The sequence below is a fragment of the Sylvia atricapilla genome, chromosome 4 (assembly GCF_009819655.1).
Source record: "Sylvia atricapilla isolate bSylAtr1 chromosome 4, bSylAtr1.pri, whole genome shotgun sequence".
Taxonomy (NCBI): Eukaryota; Metazoa; Chordata; class Aves; order Passeriformes; family Sylviidae; genus Sylvia; species Sylvia atricapilla.
In genome coordinates, this window is record NC_089143.1 from 9,351,943 (window position 1) to 9,376,136 (window position 24,194).

Sequence of the window (24,194 nt, forward strand, 5' to 3'; positions counted from 1 at the left end):
CCAATCAACTTCCATGGTATTGGAAGCTATCACAATGCATTTTTTAAAAATCATAAATGTACTTAAAAATGCAAATAATTTTGTTTCCCATTGGATGATGAAATTTATTTCTGCTACCCTAACTTGAAGCCACAACAAAAGATAGAAAACTGACTAATGCTGAGTTACTCTTAGCACATTAAATTTCTAATACCTAATTATAAGTTTCCTGTAAAAATTGAGGTGTATAATCTTATGGTAACAACTACCTAAAAAAAGAAGGACTCACTCAATCTAAAGTACAGAACTTACCCTAAGATCAGAGTGCTAGAAAACAAAGCTAGTAAACTTTAGTACTCAATGAGACAGTATCACCAAGGGTGAAAATACACAAAATACAGTCATTGTAGACAATTATGAAATCTCCCAACCAGGAACTAAGTAACGAGACCATCTTGAGCTCTGATCTTGACTCCAGTCTGGGCCACTTTCAAAGGCTATCAAATTCCATGCAGTATTTGTAGTACACGTATTACATAGTTATCTCTGTAGGCTGCTTTATAAAAATGAAAATGGAAGCCAGCTGATGGGCTTTTGGACACCAGTGGACTTTGGCTTTGTAGGGCAGGGCTGGCAGTTTTTATTTTAACTGCAAAAAACAACAAAGGCCCAGAAAGTTCTGTTCCACTCCCACTTCCAACAAGCTTGGCTGGATCATCTGTTTGTTTTGCAATGTGACCTAACCTATCCTTGAGATAGCAAAGTACAACACAGTACAAAGAGAAGGAATAGGATTTAAATTATTTGGTCTTTGAGAGAAAGATGGATATAAAGATTGATTCTCTTATTTAAAAAAGAAAACTATTTCTCAATACTTATCTAGTAAATCTTTCTGTTGATGATACTCAAGGATATTCAAGGAAGCAGGTCATTTTTGATGAAGCACTCTTGAGTTTTAAGATTAACCTTCTGATTACAGACATGATATAAGGAATGTTATACTTTTTCAGTACTGTTTAACACTATTGTGTCTTTCCAGAGACAGAATTCTGTTGTGCCAGTTCATACTCATGAACACACCTGCTTTTCCACAGATTTTCAAACATAAATTGGGCTGGTATTCAAAATTAGAAGTTTTTTAAACCAAAGTCAGTTAAGTCTAAAAATATAACACACATCAGCTGAACAGAGTGTTAGAAATTTATCTCCAGTTGAATGCGACATCAGTCCTTTTGCCCTTTTATTGAGGACTCTGTCCTTTTTAATAATAAAAAACACTTTTATTTTCCTTTCATGCCCGTGGTTAGCCCACAAGAATGCTCTCAGCAGAACCATACCAAATTCATTCAATGCTCTCTGGTAGCAGGACAAATAGATGAGCCAAGGGAAAGGGCATACATATGATAAAAATTAAAGGGTTATCACAATTCTTTCTAGAATTACACCAAATATTATAGATACAATGTGTGAGTAGGTGGCACTAGAGCTGAAATTGGATGCAGACCATGAGAGAGTAACACACAGGCTTAACATTCTCTTCATTATGCAATAAATAGATCCAAGGCCAGTAAGAAACATATTAGTAAAGAAACAGATGTTCTGAGAGCATGCAACCCAGTCAGAGTTCTTCCTGCTCAGCAGCCACAAAGAAGCCTGCAGAGGGAAACAGCTTCTCCATCTAGTCTGGACCACTGCCAGGATAAACTAAGCTACAGATCCAAAAGAGAACTGATCCTTGATTTTAATTACAGGAGGATTGTTTACACATTAGCTTAAAACTGTAACTCTCAAAGCATCAGACAAGTTACCATCAGGTGACTGCCAAGGAGCAGAGAAGTGAAAGAAATGGCCATTCAAGCACCAAATATCTGCAAAACACAAAGCACTCTCCTCTAGCTACACCCAGCCCAGCTGTGCTGGCAAGAACCACTGTAGCCACCTCCTTGAGAGGTGAGGACATGAGGCTGAAGGGACACCACCTACACCACCAGCACTGGCAGAAGGAGGTAGCACCAGTGTCATCATCACCCCTATTACAAGTACTCTCTTCCCAGCACCATGCTATGGGACCAAATCTGGAAACTACAGTAATCCTCTTCAGAGAGTGAACCATGCAAACAAATGCTGAGTGACCTTCTTGTTGCTCATGGATTTCACTCAGTGATCAAGGAACAGTCGTTTACAGAGTCCCAAGCCCACACATGGTACCTGTGTTACCTCAGGAATAAGCAACTCTTACCAAAGTCTGGCTCTTAAAGTTTTGGCTTGAAAATACTGTGGGGAAGGGGAATAGGTAGAAAAACGAGGGTATTTATACTAAATTTTTTTTTTTTTACCCACAGGGCAATTAAGCTGGAACTCCAAATATGAAGAATGTAGGGCAAATTAAAATTTTTAAGCACTGTAGAATTACTGGTTTAATGGTCTGCCAAATGACAGCACACTCCCAGCAAAGAGTTCTGGCTGCAGAAAGCCCTTAATCCCAATGAATAACTAACTGGGAATAATGTCAGCAAAACAGCTGTCAGGATGAAATGCTGTTCAAGTCGACTAGAGGAACAACTGCCTAGAGCTGGCAAGCAATATGTTCAGCCCAACCTCAAAGCAAAACCAGGAGCTCACACCACAGTTTAACTAAAATCTGCCTCCACCACCTTCTATCTTAAAAATGGGGTTGATGCAGGACAAAGACAGAAGCAGCAAAAGAAAGAAGCAACTGTTCTCTTCAGAAACAGGGCAGGGTCAGTTTGGAATTAATTTGAGAGTTGAGCCCAAATGTCTTCTGAAGAGATGATCTGGCAAATTGGTATCTGTCTGTATTCATGCTTCTCCTTTTCTACTGTGTTAGAAGGGAATACTAAATGCAGAACTCTTGAAGTCACAACTTCAGAGGAACAATGTACCAGGGAATCTCTATTAAGCCCTGCTGAGCAACTCACTCTAGTCAGAATTGCTATCAAATATTTCCAGTAGAAGTGGCTACTTCTTGCCTGCAATAGGATCAGGGCCTGAGATCCCCATTCCAACCAGGACTTCCAGGGAAATGGAGATTTTACAGTGGATTAGACATGCCTGATCTAGCTAATATTCTCTTAAATGCCTGTTACAGGGTGTGTTCTCTTGAAGCTCTTTATCCAGACTCTGCTAATTCTCATTTCTTCCCTTCTCTCAACTAAATTTCTTAGATTTCTTTATTTCTGTTCGAGTTTAAAAGAAAAACCTTAAAGTTATACAGACCAGGATCTGAAGACACAAGGGGCATGGCTGACCAACTGCACATCAATTACTCAAGAAAGCTTGCAATAACCATTATCCTGTATAAAGATATTTTTATCCCTTAAGGCACACAAGAAGTAGAAAGCTGGCAGAATCCATGAAATGAATGCATCAAGTGAGTGCCTTTTGCCACTCATATTTCTGTGCATGAACAGATGGATTACCGGGCAGTCATTTACAGACAAAAATTCCCCCAACATTGCCCACACAAGCAGCAAGTAAAATGGTCCAAAGCCCTTCAGTCAAATGCCATATTTTAAGTTAGATGGGTTGTTGATGAGCAAAAAAAAAAAAAAGAAGCATTTTACTTTATTGGTAAGAATAAAGTTGTAATTCTCCTAACTTGTGTTAGTTCAAATATTCTGTCACTGCACTGCGAGTGAAAGAGCTATAGTTACCGCAGTCCAGAAATTCCCAAAAGTGCTCTTTCCCTCCAACAGCCTCATTACACTTCTGGCAGGAAGAAATCATGGCTCTGAGGAGTAGGACAAGTTCACAGGTCAACACACGTGGCTTCCAGCTCAGTCGTTTACAAGACATTTTCATGGCCACCCACCAATGCAATTGGTTGTGGAAAACTTGTCAGACAGCAGCTCTGTTCATCTCATGCCATTGTCCTAAGGAATCCTGCTATGATACACCCACCTCTGGACAACAAAGGACACAAGTGTGCACATTTGAAGTGACCTCCTGCCCTTGCCAGCAGCTTTCTACACTGCAGAAGAGCCATTTTTCCAACTTGCTTTTTGTTGAAGAAATAAAAGCTTATCCTCAACAGAATGCCAGCAAGAGTTTTTGACATGTGGAGGAATCTCAGCTTTGTTGACTATCACATCTGCTTCACCAACCATTTACAGCGTCTGTGCTGTTGCAGTCCTAAGTTTAAAGCACTATCCCTCCTCACCAAACACAAAAATAGGAGCTTATGCTTTGCTCTCTTCGTATGTTTTTGTGTACAAGTTGCTTATGTTTTCCCTCCCAACCCTACAAGAACACTTTGACCTGGCTCAAGCCACATGGACTGAGAAATGTTCACTGCTCATAGTTAACACTGACAGTCCTTTCTCCATGAGCACTTGTTCCAACAGCACCAATTTCCTGGGTGTGCTGGAGACCAGGTCAAGCCATGGGAAGCTTTGATGCCTCATATCAGAGCTCCTCATCCTGTGCAAAGCCTGCCCTCACTGTCAATCAGGGTGAAAATCAGCACCTTCAAGTCACACAGCCCTGCACCCCAAGCATGCATTGATTGCATATTCCCCCTTCCCTACACAGAGACCCCCCTCATGCTCTTCCCCCTCTTGGGAGATACCAAGAGACAGGAAAAAAACAGCAGAAAACAAAAGCTTTCAACACAGTTTGAGATTGCACCACTTCCAGCAAGTCTGCTCTGGCTTTGATCTATTGATTTCAAGGCCCTTAATGTGGGAAGCTGAAATGCAAGTTTTTTCCATGCAATTTATAAAAAAATAAAAGGAAAAAAGAAAAAGAAAAGAAAGAAAATCCAGTATGGCAATGGAGAACTAAGCATTGCACTGAAAAACTAACAAATTTTGAGGGCGGATGTAAAAACCACAACTATCAGATCTGCATATAACCAGAATATGCTCTCAAGAGTCTTGGTTGAAATCCAAAAAAGAAGTACAGATTCAAAGCTATTATTCAGCAGTGCAACATCAGAGACACAAGTGAACTACAATGAATGGAAACTATTGGATATAATCCTGCAAGCACTGGTAGACAGGTTTTTGATTTTTTTTTTGTTGGGGGGGAGGTTTGGGGTGGTTTTTGGGGAGTTTTGTGGTTTTTTGGTGTGTTTGTGGGGGTTTTTTTGTTGGGGTTTTTTTTTGTTGGTTTGGGTTTTGTGGGATTTTTTGGGGGTCTGGGGGTTTTTTGCGTTATATCTCACTGGAATGCCACCCAGAGATACCCTGTGAATTTTCATTAAATTGTCCCATAGCTATCTATAACAGTTTTGCTTACTTTCTCCCCTGAAACCACTAACACAAACCAAAATGAGTGAAAAGAACAAAGTTACAAAGCATTTATTACTAAGATGCATTGTAAAATAAAAATAGGGATCTTTTCCTGTTCAGGGTACTCCAAGAAGGTTCTCCCACCAATTGCAGTGCATTTCATACACTGCACATCCTTCACAGATCCAGTTTGCTGCTTATAACTGGAGGGCACCCATAGCAAGTGAACATCTGGAATTCTAACTAAGGACTGCTTCCTGGGAGAAAATAATTATTGAAAGCTAGACAAAGGAGGTAAAATTCCTGCAACTTCTCCAGCTTTATTTTTAACACCCTGTGCTCCCTTTATGCTCATCTTCTCACAGGATATATCTCACCCTTCACTGTGCTGTGCCAGTCTGTGCCAGTGACGTGGGCAGAGTAGCTCTAGTCTGAGGGAAGGAGAAAACAAAGTCCCAGCAAGACTGAAGAGCTGCATGTTCATAATTAGAATGTTTAGAGGGTACTTTTGCTTCCCTTTGGAAGAGGCAAGATGGTTCTAATAAAGGATCATTGGAGTCAATTAAACTTTGCTGGGTTTTGGGCTTTTAACATGTTATTCGAAAACTGAAGGCCCTCTTGTTGAAATAAAAATTGGTTTTGGGAGGGGTAGGATATCAGGCTAAGGTTTTATATAATTTCTCTGAACTCAGGCAAGACTCACCTTTGTGACTCACTGATTATGACACCTTCTTTTCCTTGCAAGCATAATTTTTTCTGGAAATAAAATTATTTTCTTGCCTATCTTTAATTGATCCAAACACTGTCAGAAGACAGACACTGCACATGCATACTCCTAAATCTGTAGCTTCCTTTTTCCAAACCACAACTTTAAAAAACAACTCATCGGAATCAGGAAAAGGACAAACAGAAAAAAAAAAAAAAAAAAAAAAAAAAAAAAAAAAAAAAAAACAAAAACAAAACCAACCTTACACAGTTATTCTCATTTATTGTTTTCTGTTTAGATTACATAGTTAGATTTATGCCTCTGGACTGAAAAAAATTCCAGAGTTGTTTTTGTTGCAACAATATATGTGAGTTAGCCCACTGAAATGAATCACAATAATTGCACAGAAACAAAGCCAAGGGATTCATGGCTGAACATCCTGGCACACTGGGCATCCCTGCCTGCACCAGCCTGACAGAGACAAGGCAGCCACTCCTGCTCATCCCTCTCCCCTTCCCAAACACAGTCAGAAAATGCTCACTTACAAGTAGCAGTCTTCAGCTAACACACCGTGAATCTTTTTAAATTGGAAAAAAGAAATTGGAAAATATAAGCAAAATGGCCATCAAAGCCATGAAATTAATGTTCAAAACTAGGAACTAAGGAAAAACAATGGGGAGGAAAACATCAGTGCTTTTCCTCAGACACGGAAGCTTCCCTTCTCTGACAGCAGACTTCAAAAAAACCTCTTACTTAAGAATTTTCCTGATTAGTAAAGCAGACACTTGGACAAAGGATTTTCAGTATTTGTTGGAAATAGAATTGAAAGGGAGTGTCCAATACACCAATATCAGATATAAAATTTTCACAAGAAATTAAATCATTATGAGGCTCCATAACTTCCTTCAATATTTATATGCAGGTGAAGACTAAAGTTAGAGGTTTGGATTTGGGAATTACATTTGTTTTAAGACACATAGCAAGACATCAAACCTCCACTAGAGCCACAATCTGCTGTGATATAACAGCACAGCTTCATGCATTTCATGGAGAACAGCGCTGGCAAAGCACCATAGAGATTTTTGCCCTCAAAGCCCTGTCCTCTGTAGCCATTCTGCAGGCATTCTGCTCCCACTTGGAATCAGTTATTGATGGGCATCAGCCTCTGCTTTTGCAAAAGCAAGGTTGTGCTTCTCATGTCAGAGCAACAGTCCAAACTCCTTGTGCCAGTCTGTGACCTGATGCTGAACTACAAATTCCTTTGAGTTTCTTGGCCTTCTGGTTGTAGTGGGAACATCATTTGGAGCTTTTTTCCTGCCACTCTGGAAATGCAAAGGTCCCAAAGTAGAAGACTATACTTTTCTTCATCCTCAGTTCACAACTTCTCCTTCCAAGAGTCCCATCCCATGTGAAGGAATTCAGATGATGCAGTGCAATCAAGCATTATCAATACCTTATGTAAAGCCCTTGACCTGCATTTTTGTTGAATGTATGTATATCAGAGCTAAAATAAATTCTTGGAACTCTTATATATCAATGTTTCCATAGATTTTGCTCCCTCATTGTTGGTGAGAAAAACCTGAAACACCGCAATGGATGTCTTAGGAACTGCAGGTAACAGCTCAATTTATTTTTTAAATGATACTGTAATCCACTCAGACATTTGAGTGCTCCCGAATGCAACACTCTACAGAGATCTACCAACACCAAGAGGAAAGGAAAGCGGTGAGAATTTACAGTATCAGGATGTAATGTATTTACAGTATCAGGATGAGGTCTCCTGGGTTTTGTCCATTACAGAGTGTGTGCAGCCACTTTCCATATAGCTTGCAGATAACTGAAGGGCTGGGATTCATCTGGAGACTGTAGAAAAGTCAGATGGAGGTGGAGAGAATTTGGATGTTCGAACAGCATAAGGAAAAAGCCATGACAGAGAACTTTTCCTTTGACATTCCTGAAGCTCACGGTGGGATCACATATTGCAAAAATCTCTGTCTAATTTCCTTCATAAACCAGAGATCATACAGAACACTCTGTGAAGGAGCAATTAATGAAGAGCATTTCTCTTTAACCTTACTCATCCATCCATTCAGAGCAGATTTAAAGAATTGCTCCCCCTGCCTCCACCGTGCTGCTCCTTAGCCTGCGAAGGGCTCTGTGAATCACTGACAATGATGCCAAAGCCAAGAAGCCACAGTAGTATTATTTTTCAGAATCTTAGCTTGTCAAAGTTGATTTCAAAATCAAGCTGTCTTTGGTACTAGGCATGAGACCTCTGAACAGCCCAAACTGGCAAAATAGGCTTTCTCTTCAAATGAGCAAATGAAGAGGATTTTCTTCTTTCCTCCTCAAGCAAGAATTCACTAGACTACTTTAAGTCACTTTTAACATCAGATGCAAGCTCTATTATTAACTCTATAGTAAAGCTAGACATTTTTCTAGGGTAAGGATTGCTGGAAATAATCATCATATATGTATACAATTAAAGAAAAACCCTAGTTAACAGTAGCAAGTTATACTGGAACTGAGCAGAGTGACTATCAAGGTAAAGGATTCTTATAAACAACTAATACCACAAACAAAAAGCCTCTTAAGGATTTAGCATCTAAATTCTCAAGAATTAAGCCTGCATGTCATCTTCTCAAGATCTGGAAAGGATGGGTAATTTAAATTCTTTAATGGTCAGTTATAGTAGTGCACAACGAATTAGATAACAACAACAAAAAAAATTCAAGCCAAGCCAAAGAAATTGGTCATTTTTAGAGTTTCCTACAATAAAACAGGTTAAGCAAAAATAGTTAGATTAGAAGCCAAGCATATTTCACACTGCCTTGATGAGTTTCTACAAAGAAACCTCAGGAGCATACCCTGAAGATGCCTGCCATAAGCCATAGGAGTTTTGCTTTTGCTTTTGTATAGAGAACGATCTTGCTTATATAAACAGGCTCTTCACTACAGTAACACAAGTGGCCTATAAAATGGCATAAAAATAAAATTAAGTAATGCTTATTCACCCACTGTCAAGGAGTTATAGATCCACAGAATAACCAGGTTGGTAGGGACCTCAGAAGGCCTCTAGTCCAACCTCCTGCTATGTGCCAGTGCAGCTCTTGAGTCTGACCAGGCCATTCCCAGCTTTGTCCAGACAGGAATGAAACATTCCAGGCATGGTGTTCTCTCAGCATCTCTGTTCAGCTGGCTCATGGTGAAGAAACTTCTACCTATATCTTCCCTAATATCTCTCATAATATTCCCTGTTTTAAATTATGACAAGTATCTCATTTTCCTGTCACATACCTTTGTGAAGTGCCTGAGTCTGTCTTCTCAAAACCCTGCTCACAGGTACAGGTATGCTGCTGCCATGTCTACACACAAAGCCACCTCTCCTGAAGAAGCCCAGCTCCATCACACTCTCTCTCATTGCAAGTGTCCCAGCTCAGTTCAGCCTGGGGGCTCCCTGCTCCATTTCCTCCAGCTTATCAATGTCCCTCTGGGCTCCAAAACTGGATGCAGTATTCCTAGAGGAGCCAACCAAGTGCCAAACAGGAGCAAACAACCACTTCCATCACTACCAGCTCCAGAAGATAACGAAGGGATAGCCTCTCTCAAGCTGCCAGAACGCTGCAGGCTTGTGTCCAGCCTGTTTTCCCACAGGTTCTCCCAGTCCTTTCCATCAGAGCTGCTGCCCCAGAAGCTGGTCCCCACCCTGTCCCAGGTACAGGAAGTACATTTATGCTGTTTATAAAAAATAAAAGGCAGTAATAAGCAGAGATTTCTTCATTTTAAGCTGTGGTACATTACTGCTCTTCACATTCTGACAAGGCTGTCTCAAGGACACAGGCCACAGCCCTTTCACCCACAACAGTGAATAACATAGCAGGAAGAAGTTTCAGCTATCAATTTTAATGTTATGTTCCTGGTGCCATAGTATCTGTTGAACTCATTGTGATCTAAGGGCCCAAGTGAGGCAAGTCTTCCTTCTTCAAGTGATAATATTGGAAGGAGAAGGAGAAGGAGAAGGAGAAGGAGAAGGAGAAGGAGAAGGAGAAAGAGAAAGAGGGAAAGCTTAGATTTTCATGGCATGCATACCAAAATGTGCATGCCTTCCCTCATGCAGCTGAGCTTTTAAGTGACACTTTCACCCCATAAATGGCTTTTTCATTGAAAAACTGCTCTTCTTGGAATGTTTGCAGAGAATGAATACACAAAAGTTTTCATCCATGGATGAAAAGCTTCTAGACTGCTAGATTTTCCAAACAAAAGATAATGCAGTTTTTATAACCTGATAAGCCAAAACATTCTAGAAGCTAGAAAATTCAGCTGTATCAACCTACTATTTAAACTCCACACTTCGAAAAGATTTCACCTTCCTTTCTGAGGACCAATGTTTGCCTTAAAAAATACTTTAAAAAATGTAGTTACTAGCAGAACAAGCACAGTGACATTACATAGCTGTGCTAACTGGTCTCCACCACTAACTGCATAACAGCATCCCAGACTGGTGTTAAGGTCAGATCTTTTATCTATTTAAAAAGTATCAGTACTGAAAATAAAAATTAATTCAGGTTTGAGACAATTAAGAGCTCAGTCCTGCACTTCCTGACATTATCCCTTCATCAATAGTATGGTTGTTCTGATTATTTCCCCCCCTGTGCCAAGCACTACTTGTAACATGGCTTAAACAGATCTCATGACAAGGGAACTGGGTTCATGTCTACAGCACAGGAGGCTGGCTGCCAGGCAGCTGGAGAGGAAAAAAATTCTAGAAGGTGGTAGTCTGACAGGGTTCAGAGAGTTTGGGTTCTTCCACCCCTATTAAATCAATTTAGCTGTCATTCCACCAAATGACTAACTGAGCCAGAATGAAGAGCATCCCATCTGTCCTGCCTGCAGTCCCTAAACGCTGCCCAGGAGGAGATGTAGAGATAGCAGTGAAGAATTCCTCTCCAAGTCCAGTCGCTGTACCCACAGTGAAGTTATTCTGCATTCACATGCATCTGGGGCCAGATATCAGCCACACACCTCTGACTCTTCATGGTCATGGTTACCTTCCAAACACAGACAATTTGTCTAACACATTTGCATAGGTTTCTTCTAATCTGAGAATACACCTGCTCACTTTAATAAATTAATTCCCAATACATTACATAGAGTATATAGGTAAGATAATCTTCTAGCAGAAGAAAAAGAGCTAAAAAGAAAGAAAGGCTAAAGGCTGAGAAATTTGACCTGCAAACACTGCTTGGAGGCTCATTCAACAACTATTCTACAATATTTGATTAATAGAAACATGCAATTTTAGAGCCTGGTGCAGCATTCTATGCTTAAGCTTTTGCACTGAAATACAAAAAGTAAAGTAGTTACACTGAATTCTCTGGAAATGCTTGCTAGAGAAGACATCTGTTGGATTTAATGCATTCTTATCCAAATAATGACATGATTGTAGTGGCACCCAAAGGTCCCAGATTGATTGGGACACCACTGTTCTAGGAACTGTGTCAATGTTCAGAGGACCTGGAGTGTCTATTCAAGGATCTTAGAATCAGCTTCACAAAAGAGTAGATGCTTGGAAACAGAAACACTCCTGCAGGACACAGGTCACCCATATATTCAGTGAATCAGTCAGCTTCTCCAATACATTTCACCAGAAGAGCTTTATCTCTGATGTTCCTCAAAGGTCATACTGCATTCCAAAACTCATATAAACAAACTTGTGTATTACTCAAGTTCCAGGCCACCACTGCAGATACACCAAACAAGTCCTTCACCATCAGGAAAGATTTGTCAATGGACTACCTTCAACTCCTTTTAAGTTACATTTTTGCAGTGGGAAGCTCAGCTCTCTGGCTAAGAAAAAGACCCTATAGAAACCTTGTTTCTAGACTCCCAGCTCAGGAAAATCACATTAAGTTTATGTGCTTGAGTCACGTCCCCGAATATATACTTCTCATACTCTTCCATAGAGAAGATAGTGCAGGAGTGGCCTGCCTGTTCCACTGTATGATGTGACACATCCAGAGGCACTAGGGAATGCACATGGTCCTACAGCTTCTGCTAGAAGCAGCACCACTGATACCAAATTAAAACCCCACCTTAAACACAAAAATCTAAGAGGCTTTTTGCAAAAGAAGGCAAAAAGAAGCCACAAAACACCCAACAAACTTCTCCGGCTGGCAAATTTCTCCATAACACAAGAATTCTCGTGGGGAATGTATATAGGAAAAAGGCAGCAGATTGTTAGAAGTCGATGAGGTTTAGCTTACACACATCTAGAGGGAATGATAAAGTCAAGCACCGGTCACAATGGACAGAAAACCACGACCTGTTTATTGTTGCCATATAACTATAAAGGAAGTATTCTTATCAGCTGGCAAAGTTTCTAAGGAATAGGAATCTATGGAAAAGCCATCCCTAATTAAACCAAGCCTCAGCAATGAGGAGAGAGCATATTAATGAGGCAAGGCTAGGAGGCACGATGAGGAGATAACAATACCCTTAGGAGTTACACCAGTATTAAATGTGACTTTATTACCATATTATTCTCCTATGAGTCTTTACAGCAAGAACAACTCTGTTTATACAGATGTTCTTTCAGCCACCAGCTATTCCAGATTAAACACACATACCTTGATATTTTAAGATTACAAACCACTAGATTAAATTAGATTTGTCGTTTTGCTGTAGTATGCAACAAGGCTTTAAAAGGTCGATATACTCTTTCAGTGAAACTGAGATGCATTAATTGAAATGAGATACCACACCTTTAATAATGCAGACTGATGTAGCTCCCTCACAGGGTTTTTTATTCAGTGCCTTTATTTTAATTCCTCTGAGTGCTACTAATAAGGTGCATTTTATCATTAAGAGGGCATTCTTCACTTAAGTAGTACATGTCAAGCTAAACTAAAATAATAAACTAGTTTTCTGACTACAAGAGAGATGCACAGTTGATATTTATGCAAAATCAAGCAAGCCTGAACTCTGGTTTCCTGCCCAAAGGAACTCATCAACAAAACTCCACAGTATTCCAAAATCCCACCTTCTGCAACATCGAGAAGAGACCAAATCTATCAACACTTGAAATACTCTCTTACAAAGCACAGACTGTTAAATATATAAGCAGCCTCGGCAGTAAGTCAGAGCTCTGGCCTTTTTCCCTGCTCAGGTGAGCGTCTCACTGCTACTGGGTCAGAGCTCCAGGAAGAGGCAAGTGGATTGCTACAAGAATACACCAAAATTTCAGTGTAATTTAGACTACCCCATGCTGCAGCATCCAGACTAAAGTAATGCTGGCAGTGAAAAAGAAGGCTTCTGGTGCCCAGAAGACCAGCTCTGGTGAAAGGTGATGGACACAAGGAGTTAAAACCAGACCCCTAAGACCTCTGGAGCAGGAAAACTGAAGTTCCTGGATCATTGCAGATCAAAACATTCATCACTTAATGTCTTGGCTGCCCATCTGCAAGAAGAGGAGAAGCCTCCCTTTCCAGTCCCACCACAGGAGAAACGTACTGCAGACCACAGAATGGATTCCTGCAGCCCTACAACAATAGTGACAGCACTCACACGAGGATTTCAATCAGATGAGCATCAAAGAAGCAATTCACACAACTTAATCATTAGAAATAAAAATGCACAGTAAGCTGACAGAGTTTTCAATCTGTCCATTTCTACTTTAATTACCTTGCATGGCACTATTTTACAGCCTAAGACAGGTTTTGAGCTGCCTTACACTGCTAACATTCTCACTAGCTTGTCTACTCTGTACTGCAGGTTCGATAGCCTTTCTTGCAATCATAACAATTTCTTTTATTTCCATTTAAGACAGATGTAATTTTAAATGGTCAGAAGGGCCTTGGAAGACACAACACACTAGACAATTGCAAACATCTCTAGGCCAGAGAATAAACTGGTGAGAGACAAGTACAGAGCCAGCTGAAGCAGATGGACTTAGTAGCCAGACACAGCATGACCCCCATTTCTGCCTTTCATGCAGATTGACAGGGCTTGGCACACTTAATGTTGATACCTTATAATTTCCTATCTTTTTAATTTTATTTCTTTTTAAGACTGACATTGCTTTTCAGTACCTTTGCACTAGCATGTCATGTTCTGCATAATTCAGTCAGTTCAAATTTAGAAGGGTGAATGCTGACCAGATTTTTGGAAGAGGTAATAACCCACATGCTCCAGAGCTTAACCCAAACTGGGATTAAAAGGAAATGCAATGTGTTAGGCAAATTAAGCCACATTTGCTTCACTGGCAGCTTCTTCCTTCTTTCCCTTAGTGGGAGCATCAACTCTGGGCATTGCTGGAAGGGCAGATGCTTCCCTCTCACACCACAGCCATGGCAATGCTCCAGGCTCCTGACACAATCCCCTCAGGCAAGGGGATGGTTGCAAAATTAACAGTACGTTATAGTTTTGCCATTCATGCATCAAGCAGATGATGCTTTAAAAAGTGGAGGAAGCACAAGAAGTTATTGATAGCTTCCCCTGTACACATGGAACTCTTGGACCTGTACAGAGGACAGAGAACTGCTCTGCTTACCAGGGCCTGTGCAGCACAAGAAACAGGCATGAGGCCTCCTGCCGCTGTCAGCTGTGGAATAAACTGCCCAAGAGAGAAGTTTCTTCCTGACCCACAAGGTTCTGTTCTAATAATACAGGAAGACTTATAGTCCCTTAATTATTATCATGCCTGGAGTGGCTGATGACAGCTTTGTTATCTACAGAGAGCTGCTTTACCATTGAGTTCTTGGCTGCATTAGCAGTCAGCAGAACCCATGGTCACAAGGTATTTTTGTACCATATGTATGATGGAGTCATGTGCCTCTCTCCCCCTTGGTCCTCTGTCATAAAGAGGGCTATACAGAAACTGCCATATTCATCTTCCCAAGACAAATGGTGTTTATGTGCACTTCACTTTTCCAAGCTGCATGCTCACCTTTCCTTGGCACAAAAGCCCTTCTTTTCACATTCATCGTCTTTCCTCTGCCTCTGGTCTTACACCAGCCAGATTCACATCATGTCAGGGCCAATTCCCTGAAGACTGACACAGCATTACTTTCGCAATCGACACTGGAGTAAAACATCACAGCCTGAAATTCCCCGGGCTTCACAGAACCTTGAAGTCACAACGATTTTTACAACCTTTTGCCTAGTCACTTTCAGGAAAGGGAATCGACTGAGGCTTTCTAAAAGCTGCAGATTAAATTCAAAGCCCACAGCTGAAGGGAGCAGCTACCCCGGTCTCTGGGTTTATGCCACCTTCACGCACGTTCTGTACCGGAAATCAGATGGCGAGCTATTTTAGGCGTCTCTATCGGCACATGCCAAAATATTTAACTATTAAATTTGACCCACCACCTGCCCATCATCCCGTTTTACGGCGCGAGCTGACAGCAAACACATCTATTTTTTTTCTGTCCTGCTTGAACAGCTAGACCAAATCTCTCTCCTTGGTCGGCCGAGGGACGGGAACAGGGGCAGCAGAGCTGTCCCCGGCCTGGCAGCGGTGACGGCCCGCCCCTCCGCGCACTGCGGAGCGCTACCTGCGCGGCCGCCGCCCGAGGCCGCGGGGAGCCGGCGGGGCAGGGGCAGGAGGTTTCCCGGCGGGGCAGGGGCCGGAGGTTTCCCGGCGGGGCGGGGGCCGGAGGTTTCCCGGCGGGGCGGGGGCCGGAGGTTTCCCGGCGGGGCAGGGGCAGGAGGTTTCCCGGCGGGGCAGGGGCCCTGGGCCGCCCCCGGGAGCCCCGCGGGGGACGGCGGAGCATCCGCGTCCGCTCCGCAGCTCCGCGCACCTGCCCGGCTCGTGTTTACAGCCGCCCCGCTCATCCCAGCGCCGGGGGCGGGCAGGGGAAATGCGATTAACAGATTAAGTTTGGAAGGGACGGGAGGGGGGCGGGGGCCCGTCCAGAGGCGCGCACCCTGCGCGGGGGCTCAGCGGAGGCTCGCTCGGCCCCGGCTGCTTTCCCCGCAGCGAGGAAAGCTGGGCAGAGCGGCGGGGAGGCCGGGATAGAGATCAGCGTGGAATAAAACGCCCACAGTCCCCGGGGGGACAGCGACCGGTGAGGGGGAGGGAAGGACACCGGGCTGTGCCGCGGGGTGTCCCCGGTGGGGTCAGGCACCCCTGCCATCCCGCGGGCTTACCTCGATCCACTTCTGAGCCTCGGTGAAGGCCAGCTCGGGATGGGGGGGCTCGGGAGGAGGCTGAACCTCCCCCAGCTCCAGCCCAGGACTGGCCATCTGCAGGGCCCCGGCGCGCCGCGGCTGCGGCGGGGGAGAAGCCAGGCACCGAGTCGCCAGCCCGGGGCGAACGGCGGCCGCAGCGAGGGGGCTCCGGAGGCCGCTGCCTGCCTCTCCCTGCCTCTCCCTGCCTCTCCCTGCCTCTCCCTGCTCGCAGCCGCCGGGGCGGGAGCCGGGGGCGGCGGCGCTCCGCAGCCCGGCTGGCCGCAGCTCGCCTGCGGTAACCTCTCTCCGCCGGTGCCCCGTCCGCCCGCCCGCCCCGCCGGCTCGGTCCTCCCTCGCCGCCCGCCCCGCCCGCCCCGCCGGCGGAGCGGAGCTGCGCCGCGCTGTCCTGAGCTGCCGGCTAAAAATAAAACAGACGGGCGAAGCCGCTTTGCCTTCAGCCCATGCAAATGCCCGCGCCGCCGCCTCCCCGCCGTGAGCATCGCATCGCGGGCGGCGCTGCGACCGGGGGGAGCGTGGGCGGGGGACTCGGGCATGGCGAAGCTCTCCCTGCTGGGGAGCGGCCGCTCCCCTCAGCCCCGCTGCTCCCCATGGCGAGGCAGGGCGCCCCTGCTTTGGGGGCAGCCGGTCTCCGCTCTCGGAGGGCGCCCAGCCGCTCACGGTGAATTGCTGCTTGCGGCTGCTGCCTTAAACGCTTCATTAATCCGTGCTGCTACTCGGAGCGCCCCAGAATCTCCATCCCCGCGGCGAGAAAGCGCGCTGCTCCTCGCCCAGCTGCCTGAGGGCCGGGGGCTTCTGCAGCAGGAGCGGAGGCCGGCAGGTGCCTCTGGCGGCACTGCGGAGCGTCTCCTCGGGATGCTGAGGGGCGACCCCGGCCTTGCCAAAACCCGTGAGGGTCAGCACAGGGCCGGACTGCGTTAGTCTTCTTTGAAGAGCAGAGCAGGCATCTTGGTAGGCTTAAAATATATATATATATAGTGGGTGAATACTTCCCATTTTTCTCTTAATGCAGAGGAAGAAATCCAGCTCTGTCCTGCAGAGACTTGCGTGCCCGACTTACAGGGTGCAAGCAGTCCTAACTCAAGCAGATGCGTTTTTCCCTAAGGTTAAGCATAGAAGTTTCTAGAAACAGAATTGTTGTTTTTTTTTTTTTGTCACCAGGCATTTTCAAAGAGAAATCCTAAAAAATCTCTCATGAGTGTTCAAAAGATGGGCCAGAGTTATTTGCTTATATTTATGCAAGCATAGAGAAGTATCTATGTGTTGGAAATGCAGGTGTACAGACCTTAACCCCTACTACTGAGGGTTTTTTGAGGGGGGTCATAGCTGGCCACTTCTTCACCTTGAGATAGGTGTCAACAAGTTCTGACAAGAAGCAAACTGTAGGATTTTCAACATGCCCTTAGTTTGGGCCCTATTTCCTCTCTGTTCAATGGTTGAGATTTTGAATCTTATTTGTTTTCATAGTCAACAAAAATTACCAACTCTTAAAATATAAATATACCACAAAAGTGCATATATTTAATTCTGTTTCCATTCTAGGAATTTGTCTGTATTGTTTGCTGCCTTTTGTTTTTTTTTGGTCTTTGTTTATTGCTTCAAGTATGCTGGAGTAACAAAGAGCCTAAAAACAGGATATAAGGTTTATAGAGATTTTTCTGAGAACTCCAACAAGACAAAAACTAGATGAATGGGTACTCTAATCTCAAATATTTAAAGATAAATAATAGGTGTATTTTGAAATACTTATGCTAACAATCCATTTTCTGATTCTTGTAATATTTAAATAACATTGATGTTTGTCAGACAACAATTAGATTCATTCTCCTGGGGCAGTGAGAGACTAACAATTTAAAATAATTATCCTACCTGTTTGGTTTTTTTTTTTTATTACTGTGCAATATCAAATGCATGACTTTCCTGTCTGGTGATCTCAACATCACCACTTGGAGAACTAGAAGAGCTGGATTGGGCTGGGGTAAGCATCATACCACAGAGCAGCATTCAAGACAAAGACCACCACCCTAGACCTTGTCTAGAAGTGAGGGGTGCATATTCACTTCCCATTTATGCAGTCAATTTTCATGGATCATTAAAGAAAATGTGCTCTGACATACGTTTCCATTTATTTATACATTTACAGTCAAGCACACACAACTTTTTCAATTTATGAAATCCTCACAGTGGCACATGGACATCGAGTTAGTGCAGTCTTTAAAGAGCCCTGTCATGTATTTAGGAGTGTAAAAGACACTCTGACTGGCAGTGGGAATCTGGCCACTTCTTTTCTAATCCTAATCCTGAACCAGCTTCTCATGTGGTCAAGTACGAGGCAGCATCTCTACCTCCCTGTTCCTATGGAAACACACTTCTAGCATCAGCCCAGCTGGATTTTTTTTTTTTTTTCTTAAATCACCATCTGCCTGAGGAGTTGCAGGGCTTGCTCTAAGCCCCTTGAATACCAGTCACAGGTTTTTCAATGGTTCTCCTTTCTGTATTACAACCACCCTGGCAACTGCAGAAGATAAAATATAAAAACTAGAATGTTAGAAACTCCAGCAAGGTTTTCCCAAGGTCAATATGTAGCAGCAAAAAAGTAGGAGATTTTTTTCTTGAAGTTCTTCTCAAAATTCTCTCATTTAAAAGCGAGTGCTTCAGTTTAACTTCTTCATTTTTCTTTCCAGAAAAAAAAAAAAAGCAAGGCAGCACTTCAACAATCCTTATCAACACACTCATATCTGTGTGTGTATTAGACAGGGGCTGCAATCTACAGAGTTGCAGGTATCAGTGTCAAACTTCATATCTTTGTCCAGGTTCAGTTCCCCTTCCCAAAAGCAGACTGTGCCTATGCATAAGTAAAGTAACTGTAGAAAAATGCATAATATAGTGGTAATAAGAGAAAGCAGAAGTAGAGAAAGATGGTCTTCTCTGGTTTGCAAGGATCTTTCTCCTGCTGTGCACAAATAGAAAAATAGAGGCTTTGAGGAAGATACCATTTTAGATATTCAGCTTTTATTAATTGGTTTGGTCTTCTACCTTGGTTAGTTTTCCCTGCTGGGAAAAGGAACTCTCCTGTTTCTTTTTGTCTTCAACTAAAACTAAGCCTCGTGAGTAGAAGGAGCATGAAGTTTATTAAGGTCTGACTGCTTTTTTGGCAGGTCTGATCTTATCCCATGGCAGCAATGAACAGTTTACTTCAAGGAAGCTGTGTCCTGAACAGCTTCTGCCGCAGATCTGTCTCCCTGAATGGACAGGTCTGGTGCTCAAGACCAAGTTCTCAGCAAAACTACTCCTAGGTAGCATCTTTGTGCTCTCACTACTCTTTCTGGTTGTATTACCCTGACAACAAACCTTTTTCTTCAAAGTCAATCTGCCACAAATTCTTCCAGCAACATGTGTAACCTCCATTTGGAAAACATTTCTTTTACCAAAAAGCATGGCACAGAAAACAAATGGGTGAAACACCCAAGGATCATATATTTCTATTCTGTTTTACCTTGCCCATTAATCTTTTCTTTATGAGCTTTTACCAAAGTGCTTTAAACCAGCAAGGCCCCTGAGCTGTTTAAGAAAGGAAGTTATCCTGCTGGCATCAGGGCTTTTCTGCCTCCTTCTCTCCTTCACAATCTGCCACTTCAAGTTGAAATTCTCTGAGCAATACATTTTTTTTTTCTCCAGACCATAATGGTGATACTTTGGGATGTTGCACAATCCTGGGCCAGATCTCAGAGAAATCTGAGCTGAACCATAAGCATACAGTTCAGGCTAAGTATCTTCCCTGTGGTTTGCTCCAAGGACTTCTGTACATTTCCTGGGTTTGCTTGTCTTTTTTTAAAGAAATCACTGAATATCATGCAGAGAACTTGAGGTTGTATGGTGTCTATTGTAAAAATTCTGCTCAGAACTCCTTCATTGTCTAAAGCATAAGCCGAGGGTAGGCAGAGCCAGCACAGCTCTGTTTAACCTCCACATCATTTCAGAGCTGTCTGAACTGCACTCTGGGCCTCACGCTGTTGCAAGGAGCAGCAGGGCTGCCGGGAGCTGGACAGCTCTGGCATAAAGATGTTGGTATTAGTGCTTCTCAACAGGTATTAACCCTGCCAGAGAGTGTTTGGAGATTTTTTTTTTACTGACTTTACTGATTTGACTTTACTGACAAAGGCAGGTTGTGCATTTTCACAGCCTGTCCTGTGTGGAAGGGTGAGTTGGGTGGTGAGCTGAGTAAGCAGATGAGAAGAGCCCTTAAAGCAGCATCTATCAAGGCAGAGGAGGGTGGTGGAGAAGATGGTTGTCAGGAGTGTAGAATTCTCTTCCTTGATAAAATTCGATTCAGAGACAGTTCTACTCTCAGTGACATGCACACTATCTTGGAGAGAAGGCTGGTAATAATACCCACTTGGAAGCAAGACATAGAAAATCTCTCGCTTTTGAAAAATGACTCTTTAAATGAGTTTTGGTTATTTTTAATTATCATGAAAAATCACTCAATCTGTGACCATGAGAGCACGTTGATTTTTTCCAACCACTCAGACAAATGTTGTGACTTCACATTTTATTTAATCAGGGCATCTGCTGTGGTATATTTGCAGTGTTCAGCATTTGGCTGACAGCATCTGTTTGTTTATCCCGGCCATGCTGTCTTCTATCACAGTCACTTTCTCTCTGGTACCACTCACTCAGCAACATATTGTCAGGCTTGGCATTGATGTTCTGTGTCATTCTGGGAATTACAGGAGTAGATGGATTGTCTGAATTTGCTCTTTCCTGGGAGAAAAGCAGGATTATCCCTTCTCACACTGTCCTGGAAGAAGGTGAAGCCCTTTTGTGAAGCAGTTTTTCTCTATTTTGGACTTTAAATTGGTTTTTGAAAGCTAGTACAGCCAATTGTCATGTGATAGCTCAGAGCTGTTTGATACTTTCCTATTTTTCTGTCTTTGCATTTAATTAAATTTTTAGATTTTAAAAGCTGTTGAAAATCCAGGATTGGATATACCACATGTTGCTATTTAAAGAGCTATAAGCCTTATGAATCAGAGTGCAGGTGATTCAAAATGAGAGCTCACATGCACAAATGTATGTAAATATTCAATGTCATTTACAAGCTGTAATTTTGAGGCAGGTTCACCTGCCTAAGAAATCCCTTGTCAATACCTCTTTGTTTTAAATGCTGCTGTGCCTGTAGCTGTGAGGTTTTCCTGCCTGGCCTTCCTTTCTGGCTCTGAGACTGGCTTCTGCCTCTCCTGGAGGCTCCAGATCCCAGGCTGATAGCTCTGCTAATGGCACAGAGCCTAGCTTAGCATCTCCTTTCATCCACAGCCATGGTCAATTCTCCTGCTCACCCAAACAATCATTTCCTTCCTTCTTTTTATTGTTCTCATCAAGACCTGCCTTTCCTCTGGTATAGGAAGTTCCTATATCCAGCCTCCTCTTTAAAAAGCATCTTTTTATTTTCTCCATGAGCCTGCTTTCTTTTGTCCCAGCTTGCCATAATGTTGTGTCTTTCACCTCCAGTACGTATCTCAGGTACTTCTCACTTCCTCTTGTTCATATGTAGCATTGGATGGAAAACCCAACACACAAAAACCATGAACACCACTGGGAAAGAAAAGCAGAGAGAAGGCCTGTGAAAGGAGAAAGATCACAAATAAGTAAGAACAAGTTACACAAGGTTAAAAAGACATAAATTGGGTTGATGAGTGAGCAGTAATATATAAAAGAAGTGGAGGAGTGGTGAAAGGGAAGTGAAGAAATCCGAAATAAGTAGGTACCAAGGTAAAGGGAAAAATAAATCTGAGCACAGAACCAGTGAAAATTATCAGAGTATCCTTTCATTCTGCATTCATAGCTACCAAGCCATTGCAAGGTCCAGGCCCATATATGTTCTTTCCAGATCCTCTCATATGGGATAAATAAATAAATAAATAAATAAAATATATGCCAGATTACAAGAGGAAAATATCCACATGCCCAGCCCAGAAACTGAAAGGGTACTCTGAAGGAATGTGTGGCTCTTCCACCCTGCACTCTGCTCCCAGAGCTGCATAGCTCTACCCTCTTGACAGGTCAAGCCTGGAAAAGGATGTGGCAGGACAATGGGTCTTTCACCAGCTGTTATCAAGGATCTTTTTAGCCCATTAAAACAAAAGTGCATTGATGGGGAGCGGATGCTCATAGGTTTGTGTACCTGCCAATATGACATCCTGTTTCTTTAATGTAAAGACAACAAACAGCCTTCACTCCTCTGCTGAACTGGAAGTGGCACAGAAGCTCAAAACAGTATTTCTCCTCCAGTATTCTTGCAATTTTGACTGCTTTTCTGCTACTTTCTTAAGATCTATTTCATTTAAGACTGGAAATGGAAGTGGGGGTGTTTTTCCAAACACAGTCTGGTTCAGAGCAGGAGTCTCCACTTCCAGGATGTATTTGCAATAACCTTTGCACACTGCTCATTTAAATGCAGCATTTTCCCCTGCTGCCACACACCCAGTATACATATTACCTACTCCCTTTCACCATGCAGAGTAAATTGGCAAGCACATGGAGCTACTAATAATTTTCTCAGTGAGGGATGTGGTTAGAGGGGTTTTAGTACCCTGAGAGATGTTCCTCAACACATCTTTCTTAGTGCCACCACCAAGGAAGGGGGTCTTTTAAGTCAGCCAAGAGACTGCTCAGAGAGCACATGCCAGCTTCAAGTTCCATCAGTGCAGCTCAATGTGACTAGGCTCAGTCAGTCAAGGAAAGACAAAGTACCAGAGCAGGTGGTTCAGGCATCTACAAACCTCTTCAGCAAGCTGTGGCTTTAACCACAGGGTTGTGGTATTTGGGGGAAGAGAGGGGGTGTCATGTATGAGACAGCATACAAAGAATGAAGTCAGAAACTTTTGCCAAATTGGTGAAAAATGGGATGAAAATCAAAAATGTATGTGGGGGAAAGAAAAGGTGATTTGAAAAACGAGTCCTATCTTCCAAAGTAAATTCCTGCATTCTTATATTCATATTGTTAGCATTTAATAAATTTTACGTAGTGGCATAAACATGTAGTTCACCAAACCACATTATTTTTATCAAATGTGCAAAAAGAAAACCCCCCTCACTGATGTTGTCTTGTGAAAGTTTGAGAAATGTGGGAAAATCCCTATCACATTAAGCCTTTAATTTTAGCAGTGACTTGCATCACCCAGAAAGAACTGGTGAATAATATCTTCCCTCTCCTTTTCTTAGTAAATATTCCTGTGGAGAAGATCAAAAGGGAAAACCTGTCCTGAAATTAACACTGGGCTTTATCCAAACTTGTTTGGAGTTTAGCTGGTTCACAGCAAATTGGAATATTCATTTACTCAGCATAAAGAAATAGGCAAACAAAAGTGGCAAGGAAAGAGAGAAGCAGGGTCAGAAAACAAGAAAAGCAACAAAAGACTTGCTGCCATGCAGTAGGACAACAATCTATCTTATTTAGCAACAGTATGATGTGGGAGAAGGAATTGTAAGAGAATAGAGGTGGTGCTGGGGGCAGCCTCGCCCCCGATGAGTTGCAGCTCTACCAGTTACCAAAGAGTGGAAGCAGCCTTGCCCTAATGGTCACAGCTATGTCCAGTAAGGATGGGTGCTATAAAAGGATGGGTTGGCTGGCTGTGTGAGACAGGAGGGGTTGGTATTGTGTGATGGTGGGAATTTACAGAGAAAAGGTGTGAAAGTTTGTTTATTATCTAGGATGATAATAAAGGGCTGATGCTTGCTGCCAGTTGTGTGTCCACTGTCAGTATGACTTAATTCCATTGTGTTAGAGTGTTAGGTGTGGGGTTTTTTCTGTTAGGTGTGGGTTTTTTTCTCCTTTGATTGAACATTTAGAGGACAGAATTTAGCAGAGGACTGTGTTCGACTAGGAGCAAGAAGAGCAGTGCAGTGTAGGATATAGGTGAGTCTTTTCTCTGTAAGGTGTGTTTTTTCTGCTCAGTGATCTCCTCTGTTGTGATAATCCTTGTAGAACAAGACACTCCTCAAAGCCCATGAAGGTGGTTTTGTACCCCAAGTACCATTTCTGGGGCAGATGGCATCTGCTGTGCCATCAC

General features: G+C 43.0%; 1 protein-coding gene across 1 annotated transcript in view; it reads right to left on the reverse strand.

The window, feature by feature from the left end:
* Window positions 1-16,529, reverse strand: part of LIMCH1 (LIM and calponin homology domains 1) — a 175,416-nt gene extending 158,887 nt beyond the window's left edge. Inside the window, exon 1 of the mRNA XM_066317063.1 lies at window positions 16,084-16,529. Within this exon, the coding sequence (XP_066173160.1) occupies window positions 16,084-16,179 (96 nt within the window). The 5' untranslated portion in view covers window positions 16,180-16,529. The remainder of the gene's footprint in view (window positions 1-16,083) is intronic.
* Between the last annotated feature and the right edge of the window lie 7,665 nt (window positions 16,530-24,194).